The following is a 21,218-nucleotide window of genomic DNA, read 5'->3' as shown; positions in this document are numbered from 1 at the left end:
CAGTCCGAGTGGGAGGCCTTTTCTCTGAGGACCAGTGAAGCACTTGGGGGTTAAGTGCTTTTAATTGAGAGGCATTATTTGTTCAGTCTCCACCTTCAATTCTTCACAGCTTCTCTGGGGGAACAGTCTGTGCCCTCAAAAATAATGTTCTCATGGGTAAAAACCATCTGTCATTTTGTTAGAACAAGGTGCACCCTGTCAAAGTAAACCTTGCATTTATTCAAAACATGACCTCTTCCCGGACAGCATGTTAGTCTTTAACCAGGCATTAAATCTGACCTTTTCTTTGCACTTCAGACAGTTGGATCTAATTGCAGAGTGTGATCACAAGTACTTTTAAGACCACCTCACACGTCATATTGTTATTTATGTGCACTTTGGTAGTGTTATTAAAAATGTGATTTTATTTAATATTGTAATTTGTCCACTCTTAGAGCAGAGGTTGTGGCATGTAATTAACTTTAGATCGTGATAATCAGCCACAGACAGGATACACATTTCTATATGAACAACAAGCTCAATCAATCAAGAAAAATCCAATCAAATTACATAAAATAGAGCACTAGTGCCCACACTCTTTACCTCAGGGAGATGAAAAGTTGTTATTTCATACTTGAGACTGAGTTAAGAGGTTGAGACCAAAACAGGACCAAGACATTGAGAAATTGAGACCAAAACAAGACCAAGACATTGAGAAGTTGAGACCAAAACAAGACCAAGACATTGAGAAGTTGAGACCAAAACAAGACCAAGGCTTTAAAAGGTTGAGACCGAGTTAAGACCAAGACTTTCAAGATCTCGATCTACAAAACAATTAGGTATCCAGCACACCTGAAGAAAGTAGGTGCAACTGCTACTTTACACTTCTACTCCACTACATTTAAGAGGCAAATATCAAACTTTTTACTCCACTATATTCATTTGATAATGTAGATTGTACAATTTATCAGCAATTAGAGAAAAAAACACTGATCAGAATCACAATCATATTAGATCCTACATGCATGTAAATGTATGATTTGCTTTTTTCTTGTACTTTTGGTGCTTAAGTACATTTAATGTCAGATACTTTAAGGCTTTTACTCAAGTATTTCCTTTGGGTGACTTTAATTTATTTGCAGGATATCTTTACTTTTATTCGAGTATGACTTCTGGGTACTTTTTACAACGCTTCTGGTATCAAGAAGCTTATTTGAAACTCTCGGTGTGTCTGCATGCATACGAGCTTGACATAAAAATGAGACTTGTGCCTAATGTTGTAGGATACCATGAAAAATACAACATCAGCCTGTGCTAATGGTTTACATCCATCAGTGCTGAAACTCTGAGAGGAAGTACGTCAGTGGCATCAGCAGAGCGAGAAAGACCAGGGAAAAACTGAAGAGGGCTGCAGGATCTTTATTCTACAATGAATCACTGATTGGGTGTGATTACCCCAAATTTCCCTCTGGATAGTCCAACACTGCAGCCCAGCTATTCCCGGATCTGAGCCCCGAGAGAAAACATATCAAACCCCATAACTGTTAACACATGAGAGGAGTTTAAAATGTAGTCAACAGCAGCATTGCAATGCAGCATGTTGTTATAATCAATTTTCATTACAATCAGTGTTGAAATGCTGCACCTCCCCTGAAACTAACTGCTTTTCTGCAGTACTTTTCTTTAATACATTATACAGTATACAGTATATTTGTTGATAATACCTCTGTATTTTCTGAATGAAGACTTTTACTTGTAATGGTGTATTTTGTATTACTGCACCGGTACTTTTACTTAATAAGTACTCGTTCCACCAATAAGCACACTGCACTGGTGAGGTTCACGTGTTGCACTCTGCTGCCCTCTAGTGCTAAAATAAAAGTATGAACTCCAAGAGACACAAACCCTGATGAATAATGCTCAACACTTTGCTGTTTACTATTTATTTTCTTGCACTACACTTGATAATTATGTACATCCATAAGGAGCTTAGAGGTTTTTTCACTGTTTATTGACACTTGAACATACCATGACTTCAATATCGGTTAGTTTTTTAACATAGCCATGAGAATGCTTTTGATTGGTTTTTTACCTCTAATGAGTATTTTTACAGTACAGTGTGTTATAACAGGGTCTGAACCACCAGCACTGTTAAATAAGAGATTTATAAAAGGTAATAGTAAATTAGGCTACATGATAAGATTCTTATTAAATGGCACTGACCTAAACCAAATAATGTCAAAATGTTCTTCACTTAGTTGAACTACGTATTTTTGCATTACTACTCAATTCTCATATCTACTCTAAATTAAAAAATAAATAAGTATGTGGTGTTACTGGAAGGAAGAAGAATGACAACCAGTTCCAAACCACATGAAAAGACTTTCTGGGAGTTCCTAATCTCACAAACACCTTGTCACTTCAATAATAAGAGAACTGAAATGTTTCTCCCATATCGCTCCCTCTAAAGTTTCCCAAATTAAATTAAATGGAAAAATGAAATGTGCACAAAGGGATTTAGTGAAGATAAACAAGAAAGAAACCTTCAGACGCCAGGATATTGAAAAGCTCTTGCACAAATAGCACTAAGCCCCTGATGCAAAAGGTGACTTCTTAAATAATTACTCAACGAGGCCGCAGAACGTTCAAAGTTTCCCTCAATCAGAAAGAATAAAAGACAGCAAGGGAACCTTAATAGGGCCTAAACGGACCAGAGTTTCAATTGAAGTTGAGGTCTGCAGTGTGTCAAGGAATGAATCTGAATTACCCAGGTGTGAAGGCCCCCAAAAAGACATGGTGCACCCTGATTGGCCATGAGGGAAATGTCCCAAGCTGCTCTCAATCACTAATTAGCAGCCAGTCTCCACAACCTGCTCCACAGGCATCTCGATCTACTCCAATTCATGCAGAGGGACTTTGACAGTCACCGTAAATGAAAAGATAGCAAGTACCAGATACTGGGACTGCTACAAACAAACAAACATACAAATAAACTTTATGTAGGCTACAGTTTATCTCACGCAACAACGTTTAAAACTACAATAAGGACTGTTTACCGATGGCAGGAAGGCTCAGAGATTACTTTTGGGATTAAAAAGTGGATTTATCTTCATTCCTGTTTATCAACCTGCTGCAGCAGCAATCAATCAGTGGAGCTGAACTCCATTTCCAGCTACAATGTTGACTGCTGACTGGAGCTGGAGGAGAAATGTGCTTCCTGAACGTAACCCTACAGAGAGGAGAGGGGAGAAGAAGCAGAGTCTCTGGTGAGAAATGTTACTGAATTCACAGTTTAACCACACAGGGATGCAGTAAGTCAGTCACAGTTGGGGGTGGTGGTGCTGAGGGGTCAGTTTATAAGATGACATCAAAATGGTGCGCGACATTCATGTGTTTTGTATCAATTTGAATGGGCAGGATATCATGCATCTGATAGTGATGTGATGTTTAATTTCTGTGAAGTCTGGAGTCTCATTTAGCCACTTGTTAGCAACCACCGTTTTTACGACACATAAGTGATTTAAAATTAAACTGTGGGACATTTAATGATGTATTTAATGCTGTAGAACAAACTTTCATTGTTAATTCATATGCATTTTTATCACATCCATTTTTTTTGTGTAGTTAATGATGAATGTAAGACACAGTAAATTATAAAACACGATTCTGTTTTCATCATATCACAACTTCGGCTTTGAATTAATCAGATTACTTGACAATTAATCAATCCATTTTTCATGTCACTTGCATTTTTACCACTTTATTTTTCAATACAAATGCATCTTTATCACCTCCATTGTTATCATTTAATTGCTGTTACTTCCACTCCTCATAAAATAATACATTCTGTTTCTGTTTGGTAAATATTCTCAGGTTGTTAAATCCCCAGAAAAAACACAGAAGGTGGTAGCTACGCCTTGAGCTGGACTAGACTGACTTTTACTAATGACAGGTATGTAATATTTATCATATAATCTATTTAGAAAGTCTAGATCCATTGTTTATTATAGTCTTTATTATAAGTGTTTGGCTCCCCCCAGTGGTGTGACTTGCATTGTGAGAACTATAATGTGACATTCTTGCAGTGTGAATTTGAATCTGAATATAGTTTTTGAAGTAGAGGCTTAAAAACTTATCTATGATGCCTTTGAACAAAATGTAATCAAAACAAAACTGAACTGAGCGGTGGACACAGCCAGGCGCTACAGTCACTGACATGTTTTTAGAGAGGTTATGTTCATAAGTGTCAGAAGCAGAAAGTGGCCGAATGCTTGGCAGCTTGAGACCAGGATTTATGACTTAAATAAATAAAACAGCCTGTTTTATGTTTTGTGATTTATTTGAGGGCCTTTATTAACCAGATCTTCCTTGGATCCATGCTAAACATACTATTTTAGCGTATTTTTGACTAATTTAATAACACATAAATAACAGTCACTTCTACCAAGATCCAGCATGAGAAGACATCATATGTTTTTCTGACGGACACTCGCATATTTGGAGCAGAATCTATATGCGAGTTATACTCAATCATTTTTAAAAGAACTGATTTTGTACTCTCAGTTTAGATGATAGGACTTGAGTTTGCCTGACCAGGATGTTTAGATTGGCACAGAAGCCTGGCTCAACTGGTTCAGCTGCATTGAAGACGAGCGTTGTCATAACAAACACATTTATTCAATCATGCGTATCAGTATCAAATTACACCTCATGTCAGACACAACTGAGTGTGATTTGTAAAACCTCAACCTGGTATGACTTTGGTTGTACTATATTTTGTTTATGTGTACGCAACGCTGACCTTAAACTTCTTCTACATGCAGAAAAAGGTCATGTTTTGCAGATAAGTTGTAATTTAATGTTCAAATCTCCATGCAGAGACAGTGAAATGTAGTTAAAAGCTCCAGGAAAAGTTTGTGTAAGTGGACCTTGAGTTAAGGTTATTTTGTCTAAGTGTTTATATTAAATGAATATTCTAAATAAAATCTAAATATTTGATGTTTTTGGAAAGTTAAATTATATTTGTTAGGCTGCCGTCACATTTCATCTTGTGTGCATTTGAAGCAGTGCATCAACACAGTGCATAGCAACCCAGTAAACTGTCAAGTCAATTTTATTTATATAACACCAATTCACAACAGAAGTTATCTCATGACACTTTTCACTTGGAGCCGGTCTCGGCCATACTCTTTAATTAAGATCAAACCGTGTTTGAGCTCTTGAGCAAGGCACCGGGTGGAGACACTCAGTGGCTGACAGCAGCAGACTGTGGTTTAACTGCTTCCAGAGGAGAGTGCTGATGAATGTCTTTCCGTGGATTTAAGAGTAAATCTTACGCTCATGAGGTCGTGGCAAAACAGCATCACACAGGCATGGAGCAGAGCAGCCACCGCAGCTAATGGAGTATCAATTAATCAGACTACTATTATTTTTTTATGAATCTTTAAGTCGACAGCAGCAGTGTCAGGCTCAGAAACAAAATGAAACTCAAATGGGCTCAAAAGCTCCAGAACTATTTGTTGGATTTTGTGGTGAGATTGTTTTGTCAAAACTCACTCATGTCTCCATCATACCTGTCTCACTGCTCTGCTGTTTAAGTGTTTCGGGAGGAAGGCAGAGTTTTCTTTGGAGATGATATAGAGATAAGTCACATTAATTAAACAGAAAATATCATGTATACCTCTCTTTAAATTGTCTCCTATAGGCAGTGTCGTAAAAAGTACACAAAAGTCAAACTTTAGTAAATGTAAAGATATCATGTTAAAATTTTACTTTGGTAAAAGTTAAACTTACAGATACGAATAATACATCAGTGAAAGTCGTAAATAACTAGTAATCAGTACAATGTTGTCCGAAATGTAGTGGAGTGGATTTATAAAGTAGCAGAAAATGTACTTCAGACTTTACTCAAATACAGTACTTGAGTAGACTCCATCACTGCTTACAGGTAAACTTTTGTTTTAAGTTTAAAAATAAAGATTTAGTTGTGAAAACGGTGATATCAAAAAATTTATTTGTACTGGCTGTTATGGACATTATTCAGTGTTTTACTTGATAAACAGTATTTCCTGTACTGTTAACTTTTTTGTGTGTTTTCACTCCTGTACACACCGCCGACAGAATGAAGTCACATTTATTTAGTTGATATTGATTTAGTTTGAGTGCTGCTGGCCGTAGCAAAGCGTCACTGTAACAAGTTGCACAATTAGGCAAAAAATAAAGATGTGTCAAAACACTTTTTATGCCAAAAAAAAAAATCCTGTACACTGTCCTTTTCACTTGCAATCAGGTAAATTTGATAACAGTGTTATGGTCCTTCATCAGGTTGTCCTGATCAGGCTGTCCTGTTGTTGTCCTGTCCTAATGAAGTTCTGTGCACTGAGATGTTGGTATTAAATGTTTTTCTGATTTTTCTATCCATGGTCTCCTGTCAACCCACAGGTGGGTAAAGGTTTTGTTCATGCTCAAATTTTGCAACGTAGAAAATCAAATAATTCAAATAAAGAGATTTACCTCTTAGAGAAAGACAAAGGAAAAGTCCAAATGGGAAAAATTATATTAAACTACATTAATCTGTGGCCCAGATTTAACAGTATATTCTAAACAGGCAGGCAGTTATTAATATTAAACATGAGCAAACTGCCTGGTAACACTTTATAAATCAAGTCAAAATTCTGGTTGAACTCGCACACAGTCAGCACTGAGCTGATTAGAGACACAACTTTTCAGTCATGAACCTTCTTCAGGCGTGCCCGACTGTCTTTTGTTGAACTGGTAACTACAAGTAAATCTTGAGCTTGAAAGTGTATTCTGACATGATAAATACCTTGAGTCAAAATGAATTGCCTTTAATTAAAGTAATTTGGATAGCTCTTTAATCTCCGTCTTCAGCGTCCTGTTTTCGTTTTGGCGTCGTTACGCGCCACAAACCGAGCAACATCAGCAGCAGTGAGGACGCCAGCAGGGTGGAGATGGAGAGCAACCAGAGAAACATTGAGAGCATGTTATCACATAATGACAGTCCCAGTGCTGAAAACACACACTGTAGTTTCTCCAGGAATAGATGCTCAATCAAAGCAAAAAGCAGCAAACTGGTCAACGTCAGCGAGGAGCTGAAAACCAGCTGGAAATTACGAAAACACGTTTTAACAAATGGCTTTTATTCTGTCTTCATCATGTACAAACGTCTTGGACAGTTGAGATAATAATAAAGTCTGACAAGTTGCTTTGTTCGTGGTTTTTCAAGGTCAAACCAAATTCAGCCACATATATAGCAGAGCTTTTAAGTACTTAGAGTTCAAAACATTAAATATAGGCACTGGAACAGCTTAAAAGGACAAATGTTTTAAGACTACAGCATTGTTCAAAGGCCTCCTCCGCCACTAGCAGGGAAAGAGCTCTTGCATTCAGATAATAAGCATGAATCCACATAAAAACGTCCTGTATAGGAGGAGCAAAAACACAAGTTAAGCTGTCACAGACTTGGAGGTTATAGTTGCAGCGTGTGTTGCTGTGCTGAACTGCAAACCACAGGAATGACCTATTTTTGGAAAGATCTCCTCCTCTGAGAGAAGAAAGCGCAGCTCGCCTCCTCACTGAGCGTCCAGGATGTCTGTGGGTAGGATGTCTGGTGTGCCACTTGGGCTCTGTGATGTCTCCCCTGACCAGGAAGAAGAGGGGGTGACCTGATTATAGAGGACGTCCTGAGAGCCAAAAAGCGGCTCTTTGACATTCAGGGTGTACATGAGGAACAGATTGAGAGCCAGCATAGCGAGCAGTGGGAAGACTGTCAGGCCGGAGCCGAAGCCTCGCCAGGAGCTGCACACGTTCAGGCTGACCCAGTAAACAAGCCTGTGGAGGATTGAAAACAACACACAAACAGGAAATCAGATCAAGTTCAAACTTCACTGATAAACACTCAAAACTTCCCTGATGGTGGAGCAGCTGTTAAACCAGGACAGAGAGAAGAGTTTAAGACCTTTTTAGCATATTTCAGTACCAATACAACAATATTATAGTACTCCTTTCAAAGTTTCAAAGTTTTAATCACGTCAAAAGTACAACAGGTTGTACACGTAACATTTCACTGTAGGGATGCAAGACAGATTTTTCGCAGATTATAGTGATTACCTATAATTACCTGCTAGTCATGGCTGATAAGATAACTGATAATTTCACTTTTTTTTTTCTTTTTTTTTTAAATTCCTAACCTGTAGTTTGTGCACACCTGAGGGAAAGAGAGGCCAACAAACCAACTTCTGTATCTGAGTGTCAAGATGCTGCTCTTGTTAAATCAATGAAAACAATGCGACTCTGTATTATTGGCTCTATTTATGTAATAATTTAATTGATTAATATAAATTTCCTAATATCAGGTGGATCATTTATTGGTCCAATACATATTGTTAATTCCTACTTTACTGTTGGAACAAACTACTTTAGACTTGAACTTAATATTGATAACTTTGAACACATTTCCTGATTTTACACATTCCTGCACAAAACTGTCCAGCTCTTTGATTTAAATCATCATATTCTACATATTGTTTCTATTGTTTTTAAAGTGCAGTAATTGACTTCACTTTTATTGATTTTTTTCTTGCGCTATGTTTGTTTTTATGCACCAATATACTAGGCGATGTCCTTGTATGTGAAAATATACTTCAATAGGTCAATAAACCTGATTCTGAATATCAGTAGGTGGTTGATAATGATAATATAATTGATAATATAGGATATAAGAATAAAGAATAAATAAAGTTTTGCCACATGAATATATATTCAGTATTTGGGCTTTTCTCAAATCTTTCTTTTTTTTGGTGAAATATTTGATAAATGCAGTGAAGGAATGTAACTAAGTACGTTTATTCTAGTACTGCACCTAGGTACAATTTTAAAGCACTTGTACTTTACTTGAGTATTTCAATTTTCTGTTACTTTATACTTCCGCTCCACTACATTTTGGAGACAAATATTGTACTTTTTACATTTACATAACATTTACTTGAAAAAACAGATTCTGATAATCTGACAAATGCTGAATATCAGCTCTTATAATTAGTTGGCTCACAGTATACAGTGTATACATTCAGGTAAATGTATGTATACATTTACTTTTACTCAAGTACATTTCATATGGGTGACTTTAACTTTTACTCAAGTATGACTTTTGGGTACGTTTTACAACACTGGATAAATATACCTCTTTGAGACTGAAATAATGATACAGATGACTCGACCTGAGAAGAGGAATCAACTTAAAACACCAAAAGTAGGATACACACAGCAACCAAAAACGCTGCCAACCACTGATGTAAACCTGAACAATTCATTGTATGTTATAAGCTTGTCATGTGTTTGTGTAAAACCTGAGAGGTAACTTGTAACTATAGTTGTAGAGGAGTAAAAAAATTACAATGGCTGGGACAGGTAACTTCCTGGAGTCCTTGCTGGTTGCCAAGCAACAGCTCACAGCCAAGAAACAGTCTGGCGTGTAGTTACAGCACACACATAAAATGGTGAATGGTGTCCTTTTTACACTTTTGAATTTGTTTGTAAACCAACCAAAGCTGCAAACTCACGAGGGTAGAAAAGGGGACAATGCAGAGCCAGGCTAGCTGTTTCCCCCTGTTTCCAGTCTTTGTGCTAAGCTAAGCTAACTGTCTTCTTGCTCTAGCCCAGCCTCTCATGTTACCTGGCAGGAAAGGAAAAAGTGTATTTCTTAGAATGTTATGGTTGTTATTCAAATGAAATTAAGCAAACACTCCCTCTATTTGCAAACAAAAAAAAGGCAAAAGGTGTTTAGACAGGATTTTCCCTCCACCATGTGAAGTTTCTCGTCTCACTTGCACAAACCGAGTGTCACAATCCAACTGACAGAGAACATTATGTGCTAGAAAATAATAATCTAGTTTCTGTGAAATTAATTACTTGGCTGAGGCCGATTTGATACTTCAGAGGTGCTTGATGCTGGTGCTTTAGACCTTATACTTTCATTTCTTCGCACTTCTGATGCAAAGAAAATTAAATCAGTCACACCGCTCTTGAACCCACCATGGTACGATTAGAAGCAGAGGGCTTCAACAAACTGAGCTAATAGAAGAGTTCAGTGAAGTTCAGTTTAACTTGTCAGAGTCTGAACTCACTGTGGCTCTACGACACGCTGCCAAACGTTCTCTTTGGCTTTGTTAATGACAGTGGCTGTGTTCGTTTTTAGCCATGTTAGTGGTGTGGCTCAAGAGACGGCAAAGTTGGTCTGTTAGTCACCGCTTTGTTCCAGACCGAAATATCCAAACAACTACTGGATGGATTGTCATGAAGTTTTTAAAAAGGCAGTCATGGTTCCCAGAGGATGAATCCTGCTGACTTTGGCAGTTTATTTATTGCCTCCTGCTGGTCAAAATGTTGAAAAATGGATTGGTATTTATAGATCTACATAGCTGCTGGAGGATGAATCTTAATGACTTCGATGCTCCCCTCACTGTTTTTCTTACGCCACCATGAGGTTGACATTTGTGGTTTGAGTGAATTGACTCAACCACATTGGATTATCATTAAACTGGTTCAGAAATGTGCGTCCCCCTCAGGATGAGTTGTCATAACTTTGATGAGCTCCTGATGTTTCTCATCTCTGGTTCATGAACAAAAAATGACATCAGCCTCTGTTGTTCTTTGTGTTTAGCGCTGATTAGGGAATGTTACCCGTTAAACATCAGCATGTTAGCAATTAGCTCACAGCCGTGTCTAAGTAAAGAAGACTTTGTCCTGTTACAGTATTATTCAATTCTTCAAACCATAGTTGCAAAATGAAGAGGTAGAAAAAGGCGACTTTACAGAGCGATGCTAGCTGTTTCCCTATGTTCTCATTTTACATGGCAAAAAAGCAAATAAACATATTTCCCATAATGTTTAAAGGTATGCAGGATTTTCCTAAAAAAATAATATAAGTAATAAATAATCCTTCTCAATCCACTAGAAGTGTGTGACGATGTCTGTATTGTCTTAGTGTTTTGTTTTGCAAAATCTGAAGGGACGTGCAGAGTCGTTGGCTGTTTGTGCTTTAAAACATAACTGCAGTGAAACGATTGAGAATCACTTAATTCTCTGATTTACTGCTTTGTTCTTGCTACTTCCGCTCGCTCTCTTCATTCACTCTCTAGCTGGCTCGACCACCACTGCTCTCTCTGGCCCTGTTCAGACCTGGTATCAACATACATTCTGAGCAAAAATACAGTAAACCGTAACAAATACAGGCAACTTATTTGTCGCCTGCGAAGAAAGTCCCCAGAGTCCCTTTAAAAATGGCTCTGTTTTGTGAGTTGTTAAGGTTTTGTTGTGGAAAGTGTTTCACAAAGTTTCTAAAATTTCTTCTCACTTAACTATTTAAACATTGTACACATAGAACATTTCTTTCTTTGTGTAAAAAAAAAAAAAAAAAAAGTCGATTGTCCCAGTGATGTAATGTTTATTTGCATATAGAGCAGGGAAATGAGATCCGACCACAAGTGGACAATTGAGACACATGAAATGACGTCCACTTGTGATTGGATCATCAGGGAGCAGGGGCCGAGTTTTCTTTATTGTGAATTGATCTGCGTTTAATGTCTCATGTCTGTGTATCAAAGCCATGAAGGAGCATTTTTAACAAACATTTATTTGAGCCTCACCTTCCAAAGATGAACATGGCAACGAGTATAGGGACCAACTTCAGCTCGTCTCGTGGCAGCAAAACAGCCATAACCACGAGGTTGAGGACGTAGAGGAGTAACTGCTCCAAGGACGACGTGACAAACAACTGCTGAAGCGCCCGTCCTCTGGGGAACGGCTCCTGCAGATTGAAGGAGGCGCTGCAGAACTGGCACGCTGCACCCATGAGCATTGCTGCGAGGGATAAAAGAGCAATAAGTCAGTTAGCATCTTGAATTTTAGCCATCTTTCCACCAACAGCTCTCAACTTCCTGACAGCCTACTTTGTTTTTATAATATCTTCATTTGAATACAGCAGGATGGCCAACATGCAAATCCTCCTCGCTGCCATGAGCCTGACAAATAGGTGAGAGGAAACTGGTCTGGACCAGCTGTGGTTTGGATGTTTTCGCCACCTGCCCCCTCGTTCAGGTCACCCAGGTTGGGAACTGATTAAAGTATTCTGAAACAATTAGGCCACAGCCTGGGAGACGAGAGACGCCGCCAACCTCTCATTGTAGTTTCCATTTAAAGCCATGAGCAGCAGAAGGAAATTATGCTTCTCTCCAGAGGCCCGGGGAGACGTCTGCTGCACTGAGGTTGAAAGCTCATGAAATTAAAGGGGACAGGAGACACTAAAACATTCCAAGACGAGGCGGCCAGACAAACCAAATCCTCTCTTAATCTTTATCTTTCATTTGTGGCCGTTTGTGAATGTCAGTCTGCAGGTGTGTGAAGCATACCGAGCAGGATGGGGATGGCTGCCACCACACAGCAGCACAGGACGAAAACGATGCGGCTGGCTGTGTCGGGGCAGTTGGGTGGTTTAATTGGGACATAGAAATAGAGTGCGTATAATATCCCGGCTGCACACAGAAGAGATGCCAGGACTGAGAAGAAAGCGGGAACTCTGCCACTCTGACAGCATCGACACTGGCAGCAGCGGCAGCAGCACCGTCCCCGATCTGAAGCCTCCTCTGCAGCCCCGCAAGTCTCTCCCCGCCCCTCTGAGCTCCACACAGTCAGCTCCACGCTCTCCGGCGGTGGGCCGATCAGAGGTCGACCCTCATCCAGCGCGCAGTCCAGAGTGGTGGATTCTGGACTCCATCTCGGCGTGTCTGTGCCGTTGGGAATGTCTCCCTGAGAGGCCGGGGTTGGACAGCTGATGTAGTTTTCCGTGGCAGCGTCCAAATTGTGCGCTGTGATGATGGGACTGGAAAGAGTTTGATCCAGCTCCCCCTCCTCCTTCTGATCTGCTCGTGGCTCCTCTAGGAGGTCGTCTCTGGGCTGCTGGTGGCAGGGAGCAGAGCCTGTGCAAAACAGAGCACAGTTTAACACAGAATCCAAAACCAGACACTGAAAGGAGGCAACCACAGACTCGCACTAATCAATCATTCCCTCACTGCAGGTCAGGCCTCTGCTCTGCCCGAGTCTCTAGTAACGTTTTGGGCAGGCGGGCACAAGGCTGGATTAACCTATTAGGAGGCACCGGGGCCAGAAATTGCAGTTGGGGCCCCTATTGACCTTCTGGGCATTATATTTGTTCCCAGTCTATTTAAAGCTCCCACAGTTACAGAGACCAACCAGGACTCCAGTGCAACAATATTATAACATGACCACAAGTTTCCTTTGAGTCAATTAGTGATAATTGATTAACCAAAAAGTAATATAGTTAAAGCACCCTGGGCGTAGGAAGCATTGTAAATATGGGTTGGACAGTAATTAAGTACTAGATAACTGAACAACGAGGCTGCTGTCAGTCATATATAGAGGCTTTGTAACAAGAACCATCATCACAGGCTGGGACAATCGGCTTGCTAGGATGGCTTCATATGAACGGGTATCTTTGTCTCTGCTGGGCAGGACAGAGTGGTTTTATTTGAATTGGGAGAGATTTGCTCACTACATTAACAACCCTTTAAGGTCCAATTTGTAAGAAAGTTGATTTTGGGTTGGTAGATCAGGTCGGACGCCGACTCAAAGTGCTAGGACATGATTTGTTGTGTTAAAAATAGACTTTTTACGTCCTCTCTGAGCACTTGTGGAATTTCAATATTGGATGATATAAATGTCCTATTATTCAGCCAATCATGTTTCAGCCCAGTTATCATGAAACCCTTGGGGGACTTGTGGAAACGTTCATTAAATACTCAGAGTGGTTGTAGACATCCACAGATGATCTCTCAACTTTTCAATAGTTGTTGTCACTGTTGCTGCAGGCTATATCTACATTCATTAAACAAATAAAACCCGAGGTCCCTGTCCCCAGATTACTATTTTGAAAGTCTTCTGTTTTTCAAAAGTTTAAATGTGATGGAAAATACACAAGTCCATATCCATACATACCAACAAAAAAACCATTAATTTACACAACATAGATGGTAGACCACTCATAATTCGTTGTACAACATGTGAGCAAGCTAACCTAACTTCACACTAAATCACTGTGTGGCACCTTAGTTAGATATTTTATACAGTATATGTAGTAGGGGCTCCCTACACCTCTATCAGGGGTCCTTGGCTTGAGAAATGTTGAAGACCTGTTCAGATTCAAAACGATTTCTTGGTTGAAACACGAGCTCCCAGCAATACTGTCAGAGATGACTCACAGATGGCTCTAAGTACTGCTCTAAATCGGTCCTAAACTTTCACATGTCTGTTTTTACTTAAAAACAGAAGGACTTTATAAGACCACACATATACTGTCACTGCTGTTAAAGCCAGACAACAACGTAACTTTTTACTACAACATTACAATAAAAAAACACTTTTAAAAAAAGGACTGTTGCTTCCCTCCCCGGCTCAACAAATAAAAACTGCCACAAAAAAGGCTCCTTTTCTAAAACTCTGGTCAAGTTTTTAAATAATCCGTACAGAAGAAGAAAAAAGAAAAGAAAAGCTTTTACTCTCCATGGAGTGAATTAAATGGGCCTGTTTCTAAGGCTGATGGTCATGTACCTGAAAGCTGACTCGCTTATTCACTGATTAAAACAATAAAAAGTCAAAAACATATTTTTTCCACCTCCTGCTGCTTGGTTTTGTCCTCCCTAGCACTACAAACAATCTGTATGAATGATTTAAAGGTCCTTAAACTTTTATGCCTGACATGGATGTGATTTAATCCAGAGCTCCTGCAGGTTGATCTACACATCTGCTCAACTTTAAAACACTCCCTCAGCATTATTTTCAAGATTGGAAAGACATGTTCAACCGTTGCTGTGCTTTAATCAGTCCTGACTCTGTCTCAACTCTCTAAGGATCCTGTCTGGACTCAAACTCGACTTTAGCCTTTGCTAATTTGCTCTGGCCTCCCCTGAATCCTACAGCTCCGTCACACAGTGAAAAGCAGCGGTCATAACTCACTCCTTGGCTGATTGGTTGCTGGTGGCGGTTCAAGGGAGTGCTGTGAGCCGGAGACGGAGTGGGAGGACGAGTGAAGCTCCTCCACCGACGACTCGGGACTGTCTGACACCGGCGCCAAGGAGATCTGAGTGTCCAGGTCCAGGAAGGGGGAGAAGGAGAGCCTGGTGGGGTCAATGTCCTGGAGCTGGTTGATGATGTCGCTGATGGACTCCTTCATGCTGTCGAGCTCCTTCGCATTTTGCGGGTTAGTGGCCTGAAGCCCTGAGGTGCTCATAGTCACACAGCCTGGGAAAAAACAAAAACCAGGCCAGAAACCAGTTAGAAACACCAAACCAGGGCCACACAAGGCAGGAGAACCCCCTCATTCCTCCAAGTATCAGAGGAGCCAAATCAGGACACAACGGCACTGTAAAACCTAGTGTTTCATCTTTACTTTTTATTACAGAGTTCACTTTCTCTCAGGCATCTGGTGACACGATATAATGACAGAATAAGGTCATTAAAAAAGCTTTTGAAAACAGTTTCGAATCCAAAATGAAAAGTTATTTGAATCCTGATTTCCCCCCAAAAGAAATCATGGAAAAATCAGCAGAAGTCTGTTGAAGTTGGAGTCAGAGAAGTCTAAGAAAAGTTTTTCTTGTCTTTTCTGTCTCTCTTATCTCCTTTATTCCTATTCTTCTACCTTTAAACCACTTTTTACCTATTTGTTGCGAACTTTTTCTTTAAGTATAAACCCTTAAAACTTCAACTTTATTGGGTCGTTATGTTGAGTGATAGAACTGGTTGTGTTATGTGAGGAAAGAGGCTTTTTGGGACTGCAGGAAATCAGTGTTGATATGAGTTTATGTCTGTGGTTGTACAATCATCATCACTGACGGGAAGTCAGAGTTTATCTTCCTCTGTCAGGTAACGCTGCCTGTGCAGGACTGGATTGTTATTGTTGAAGTTTTTTTGTTTTCTTGAAACGTTTTCCTCACAAAATCCCTTCAAGAAAAAGATATCATCTGCAGTTTTACTCTGATAACATGCATGTTTCTGTGGAGCTTATACATGACTAGGACACATTACATGGATACATATTTGTGGTTCCTGTATACAAAAGATGCTGCACATTTAAGACTGCAAAGGTTGATCATGCAGACAGGACACTGACGTCATGTCCTCCTGTTTTTTTTTTTCTGGATGTTATTACTACCTTGGATGAAGTTAAAACATTAATGGTGGCTGATTCCAGTATGATTAGACTCAGTAGATTTTTTAGGCTGTCAAAATATGAAGTATGGGACGACTAGGGTAGGAGAAGTTTAGAAGATAATAAACCTGTTAACTTCTTTGTAGTTCGACATTTTGGAAAATAAATGTATTCACTTCGTGGCCAAAAGTTAAATGAGAAGATGGATCATATCTGTGAAGCTGGAGCCAGGACACAGCTGAGGTTAGCTGAGGTTAGCTTAGCTTAGCATGATGACTGGAAACATGGGGAAACTGCTAGCTTGACTTGACGTGAACATGTCTCAGGTAAATGTCTTACTGTGCTTGTGGGTTGTGAGCAGTGACTTAATTTCTTCCAGGATTTTAAAAGATTGTAAGGATCCTACAGAGTAGGTCTGTCATGATAATTATGTTAATGACTTATCATACAGATCCTATCTTATCGACTCATCAATAAAAATGACATACATGACCTCTGACCTCCATATGTTTACTGTTGCCTTTACATGTAGTTTTTGTTAACAAACCCCAAGAGTCCATTTCATTCATTGCTTTGGTTTCTGTGGTTTAATTATGTTTTCATATCAATTCAAGGGTTGAGAAGGTGTACTTGCATTATTAAGCTATTATATTATCTTTATATCGGTGACAAAATAGTCTTAAAATGACAATTATATCATTTCTCAGGCCTACTTAAGAGGTCAAAGTAGCCAGTATCCCATTTTGACTATTTTAGGAGGCCTGGGGAGGTGACTATATACAATATTTAACTAATTAAGTATAAACCCGTCTGCAGGGTCCCAAAGAAGTGAGAAAAAATAAACAAGTTTCTGTAATAGATGTTGGGACCCTTTGGGGGTCCTGAACTCTACTATAATCTTATAAAGCAGATGGGATGATCAGAAATAACACACGGCAGGATTACGTCACTAACAGAGCAAATCCAGTGAAAGTTAATGTAGAAGAAAAACATTGAGATTTCTCATGGGGGGGGAAACTTCAGCTACACGTCATCAAGAGGAAAAATCAGATAAATCATGTGTTACCAGCAGTGCAAAGTAACAAAGTACATTTACTCAAGAACTTATCGGAAAACATATATGACGATCTGTGATATCGGCTGATAATATGGACGGACTGATGTATCAGTCAAGCTCTTTAACTACTTTATACTTCGACTGCACTAATAATTGCATTTCCTGTCTATTTAACAGCTGTAGTTACTCTTCAGGATGTGTGGAGTAACAGGAGACGTGACGGGATTAGGATACAAAAGGTGACTATTTCTGTTAAAGTTAAAGCAGGAAAGATGTAATCAGATTACAGATACATTAAGTAATGATGGGGATTACTAACAGGATTATAATTTTTAAAAATGTAGTCAGTTACCAGGTAATGAGTAACTGTATCAGAATACATTCTAAAAGTTTTCAACCCTGTTAACAGGTTTAGAAAATCTGATGCATTGTTATTAAACTACCAACAATGTTCAGATTAGCTTCAACTTGACCAAGAACAACAGGAAAGTAAAAATCAGAACCAGACCCATACTCGATTTTTGGCCGATAAACTTTCTGCAATGATCGCTCAAATGTGGTTATCAAACACTTGTGACAAAGACATTTAACGGAGGCTGGATATTTTCCTGTTCAACAATAAACGTTACTATTCAAAACGACAGCAGTAGTAGACTGATATGTCGGTCTGCCGATATTGGCCTTTCGCAGATATATCGGTATCACTACACATGTGGCCAATATAAAATTGTTCCCAAAATGGATCAAGCATCTGCAGCAGCAGGCGGCCGCCCAATGAGGAGGAGCAGCGCCCAGCGTCTTTTTTCCCCAAGCGCTCCGCCTTCATTGTGCGGCCGATCTGAGTTGAAAATCTCTCAACTTTTCAGAATCGCTGCTGGTGACGTCACCGTCGCTCTTTTTCTTTCTCCTGCCTAGGTGATGATTTTCAGCGTATTTTTGTCTCCTGTGGATCATGTCATGCACCCACATCCTCCCTGCTCTGATGTCCCGATGTCAAATAAACAACAAACTGATAGTAAACTGCAAAGGGGCAGCGACGATCATACAGCAGCGGCTGGCAAGACATTTTCATAGCGATAAGATACGTGCAGCGTTTTTTGCAAACGCCTCATCTCAGCGCTCTTGAGCGCACAGCCTCCGCTTTTATACCCTAAAAAATGTGGATAGGTTTTAAACTCCCAGTTTATTGTTAACTGTGACATATCCTGCCTCCATTACACCACATATGTATCTGTAGTAACGTTTTCAAAAAAGTGTTTGATAACCACATTTGAGGGATAATTGCAAAAAAAAAAAAATATATTTTTTTTTTTGCTCCCCAGTATCAGCCTCTATAAAACTGTTAAACTTCTCTGGGACTTTAATAACTGAAATCATCCCAAGCATTATAATCTCTGAAGGAAACTAAAAGTTCTCATATTGGTGTATATCGCACTTCATATATCATGATACTGATATCTTTTATAGGTCAATATCATCTGATAATATCGGCTTATTGATATATCGGTTAAGCTCCAGTAACAACAAAGCCACATCCTGCATAATGACTTTCACTGTTTATATGTACTATTACATTTTGTTGCCAATACTTTACATCTGAGTAATACTAATCCAGTACCTGTACTTGTAATGGAGTACTTAAATAGTGCGTTATTGCTTCTATGACTTAAATAAATGACTTGGATACTTCTTTTACCAGTATTTGCGGTCACTTCTTCCCACTTAAACGCCAAAAATATCCGTACTGTGCGACGATCTGAACACCAGCGTCAGACAAATGGATGTAATGTAACTCCAGTCACCAGCCTTTGTTGGTCTGAACTCTCTCAGAGGCTTCACCAACATCTGCACATTGAATCTTGAGCGTTTTGTTCTGGATGGATTTTGACGCACATCCAACGGTGGCGCAGAATCGGCACGCAAAAGCACCTTTTTTCCAAAACAAATGAGGACTTTACCACGTAGAGAGCGCAATTAGGAGGACACGTCTGGCGTTTTTTCGGTCGGAGGGGAATAAATCTCGGTGGTGATCAGAGTCGGCGTGGATGTGGAAACGCGCGTAAAAGGGGGGGGGGGGGCAATGTGCTTTTACTCCCCCGCTGAAAAATGACTTTTCTCCCGCTGCTGGGCAACTCTCTCACACAAAAATGTATAATTCATCTTCCACAAAGCAAATAGAGCCTGGTCGTGTCTGGTTCAGTGCGAGGGCTGCAGGAAATGCCTCGTTAGGTGATAAATAAATCAAATGAGGCGAAAACGCGCATTAAAAGTGTGCGTAAAGGAGACGCAAGTCATTCTGAAAGCTTATATTTACTGGCCATTCAGCAGCAATTACAGCACATTCAAGAGAAATATGAGTTAATGCAGCTCCATGAAATGCCTGCCTAAGCGCTTTATTCAGTCAGAAACATTCCTGTGTAAATGGACTTACTTTAGTCGGAGGTCGCAGAGTATTTGGTGAGTTTACTCTTCTCGCAGTAGAAAAAACAGAAACCCTCCGTCCTTCTCTTCCCTCCCCCTCCGTTTGCTTTTTGTCTTCCAGGATCCTGAACTTCTGAATCAAATTTCAGGACGGACAAAATACTAGGCTTTTTCCTCCGCCCACACAGGAGTTTTTTTTTTCTCCCCCCTTCCTGGGTACCATGTCAAACACCATATGGAGCAAATAAAGCCAGAGGAGCTGCTGCACCAGCAGGAGGAGGAGGAGCACTTTCTCAGTTTACCTTCACATTCAACATTAACAATCTCATCCATCACAAACACGAGTTTATCTAAACAGGACAGTAAACATTTAGACTGGAACTAAACCTCAGTACTCCTCTAATACTCAGACACAGGAGGGTAATGTGGACTAATGACTTTACTCTCCGAGTCCTGTATTTATTACTGTCACAGCATTAAGAAAAGGAGATTCACAAGCTGCTCACAAGTAGTTTGATAGTGTTTTACTTTAAATGTGGGCTCATGGTTTAAGCAGTGGTGGAACATAAATCAGGTATGTTTACTCGAGTATTGAAGTAATTGTACTTCACTTTCCTGCAGCCTCATACTTCCACTGCTCTACATACTGGAGGCATATACTGTAACTTTTACCAGGGGACGACTGATATCGCTTTATCAGGGCCGATACCGATGACTAGAGATCAAGGAGACTGCAAACTGATATTTGGGACTGATATTCATTTGCAGTAAAAATGAAACTGCGTCAAAATTTCCAATAACTATTGACAGAATAAATTGAAGTACAATTCTCAGGTACTTATTTGATACATTTAGTTACTAGTTACTTTGCAAATTCAGATGATTCAGTGTTTATAGACTATTAATTGTGATGTGTTACTATTCAGACAGTGTTGTTAGCAGGACATTGTGTGAGAGGTAATGCATCAGAGTCAAAGTAGCACATTTTAAAATATATTAGTTTATATATAAGTAGTTTTTTATCGGCTGAAAAATCAGATACCAATATTTGTGAAAAAACTGAATATCTGCCCTGATAATCGGCCAGGGCCACAATATTCTCTTGATAGCTGTAGATATCTGAAAAAAAGAGTGCCAACAATCACATCTATCTTCAGTTTGGTTTACTGTGTTTGTCTTTTTGTCAACATGTGCAGGGCGTTTCATGTGATAGTATTCTTTTATTAATGCACTGTGAAGTGATCCCACCGATCTCACATCTTTTCCATTTGTTCTTCTATCACTCTGCTGGCTCCTTCCTGCTGCACAGGAAGTGTTGAGTTTCATTTTTCCAGCAGCAGGAGCAGCCTTTTTATAGGAAATAAACGAAGAGCAGGCAGCACCACTGTTGTGACTGAAAACCCGGGAAGATGTCGACAAGATAAAACCATCAAAATCAACATCAATCCCCTCACACGTTGAGAAAAGTAACTCTTCTACTAAATCAAATATTTCTTCGCAGACGTGAGACAGATTAAACTG

At 39.6% G+C, this 21,218-nt stretch overlaps 1 protein-coding gene and 1 long non-coding RNA gene across 4 annotated transcripts; one reads left to right on the top strand and one right to left on the bottom strand.

Moving 5' to 3' along the window:
* The first annotated feature begins 2,895 nt into the window (after nt 1-2,895).
* LOC311258000 lies at nt 2,896-21,195 on the top strand. 2 transcript variants are annotated; one of them, XR_014622690.1, is made up of 4 exons: nt 2,896-3,245; nt 3,853-3,931; nt 17,454-17,515; nt 21,007-21,195. It is a non-coding gene; the product is annotated as an uncharacterized lncRNA (long non-coding RNA). The 2 variants fall into 2 exon arrangements; XR_014622691.1 differs by lacking the exons at nt 17,454-17,515; nt 21,007-21,195 and adding an exon at nt 14,922-15,021.
* LOC311257998 (uncharacterized protein) lies at nt 6,874-19,963 on the bottom strand. Of its 2 annotated transcripts, none has more exons than XM_084354021.1 (5): nt 19,708-19,963; nt 15,028-15,312; nt 12,408-12,974; nt 11,646-11,859; nt 6,874-7,830 (listed from the first exon to the last, which is right to left on the bottom strand). In XM_084354021.1, the coding sequence occupies exons 2-5, from the start codon at nt 15,299-15,301 to the stop codon at nt 7,572-7,574; spliced, it is 1,314 nt and encodes a 437-aa protein (XP_084210147.1). In that variant the 5' UTR covers nt 15,302-15,312; nt 19,708-19,963; the 3' UTR covers nt 6,874-7,571. The 2 variants fall into 2 exon arrangements, with proteins under 2 accessions (XP_084210147.1, XP_084210148.1); XM_084354022.1 differs by lacking the exon at nt 19,708-19,963 and adding an exon at nt 18,973-19,024.
* Nucleotides 21,196-21,218: the final 23 nt, after the last annotated feature.

This window comes from Pagrus pagrus (assembly GCF_965226575.1).
Source record: "Pagrus pagrus genome assembly, chromosome: 6".
NCBI lineage: Eukaryota > Metazoa > Chordata > Actinopteri > Spariformes > Sparidae > Pagrus > Pagrus pagrus.
The sequence above is the reverse complement of the archived record's forward strand: the minus strand, read 5'-3'. Positions and strand labels throughout refer to the sequence as shown.

Coding starts and splice junctions, on each gene's coding strand:
- LOC311257998 (XM_084354021.1), bottom strand. CDS start 15,301: ATGAGCACCTCAGGGCTTCAGGCCACTAACCCGCAAAATGCGAAGGAG. Junction 12,975..15,027: donor AGCAACCAATCAGCCAAGGA/GTGAGTTATGAC, acceptor TGTTTTGCACAG/GCTCTGCTCCCTGCCACCAG. Junction 11,860..12,407: donor AGCCATCCCCATCCTGCTCG/GTATGCTTCACA, acceptor TATCCCTCGCAG/CAATGCTCATGGGTGCAGCG.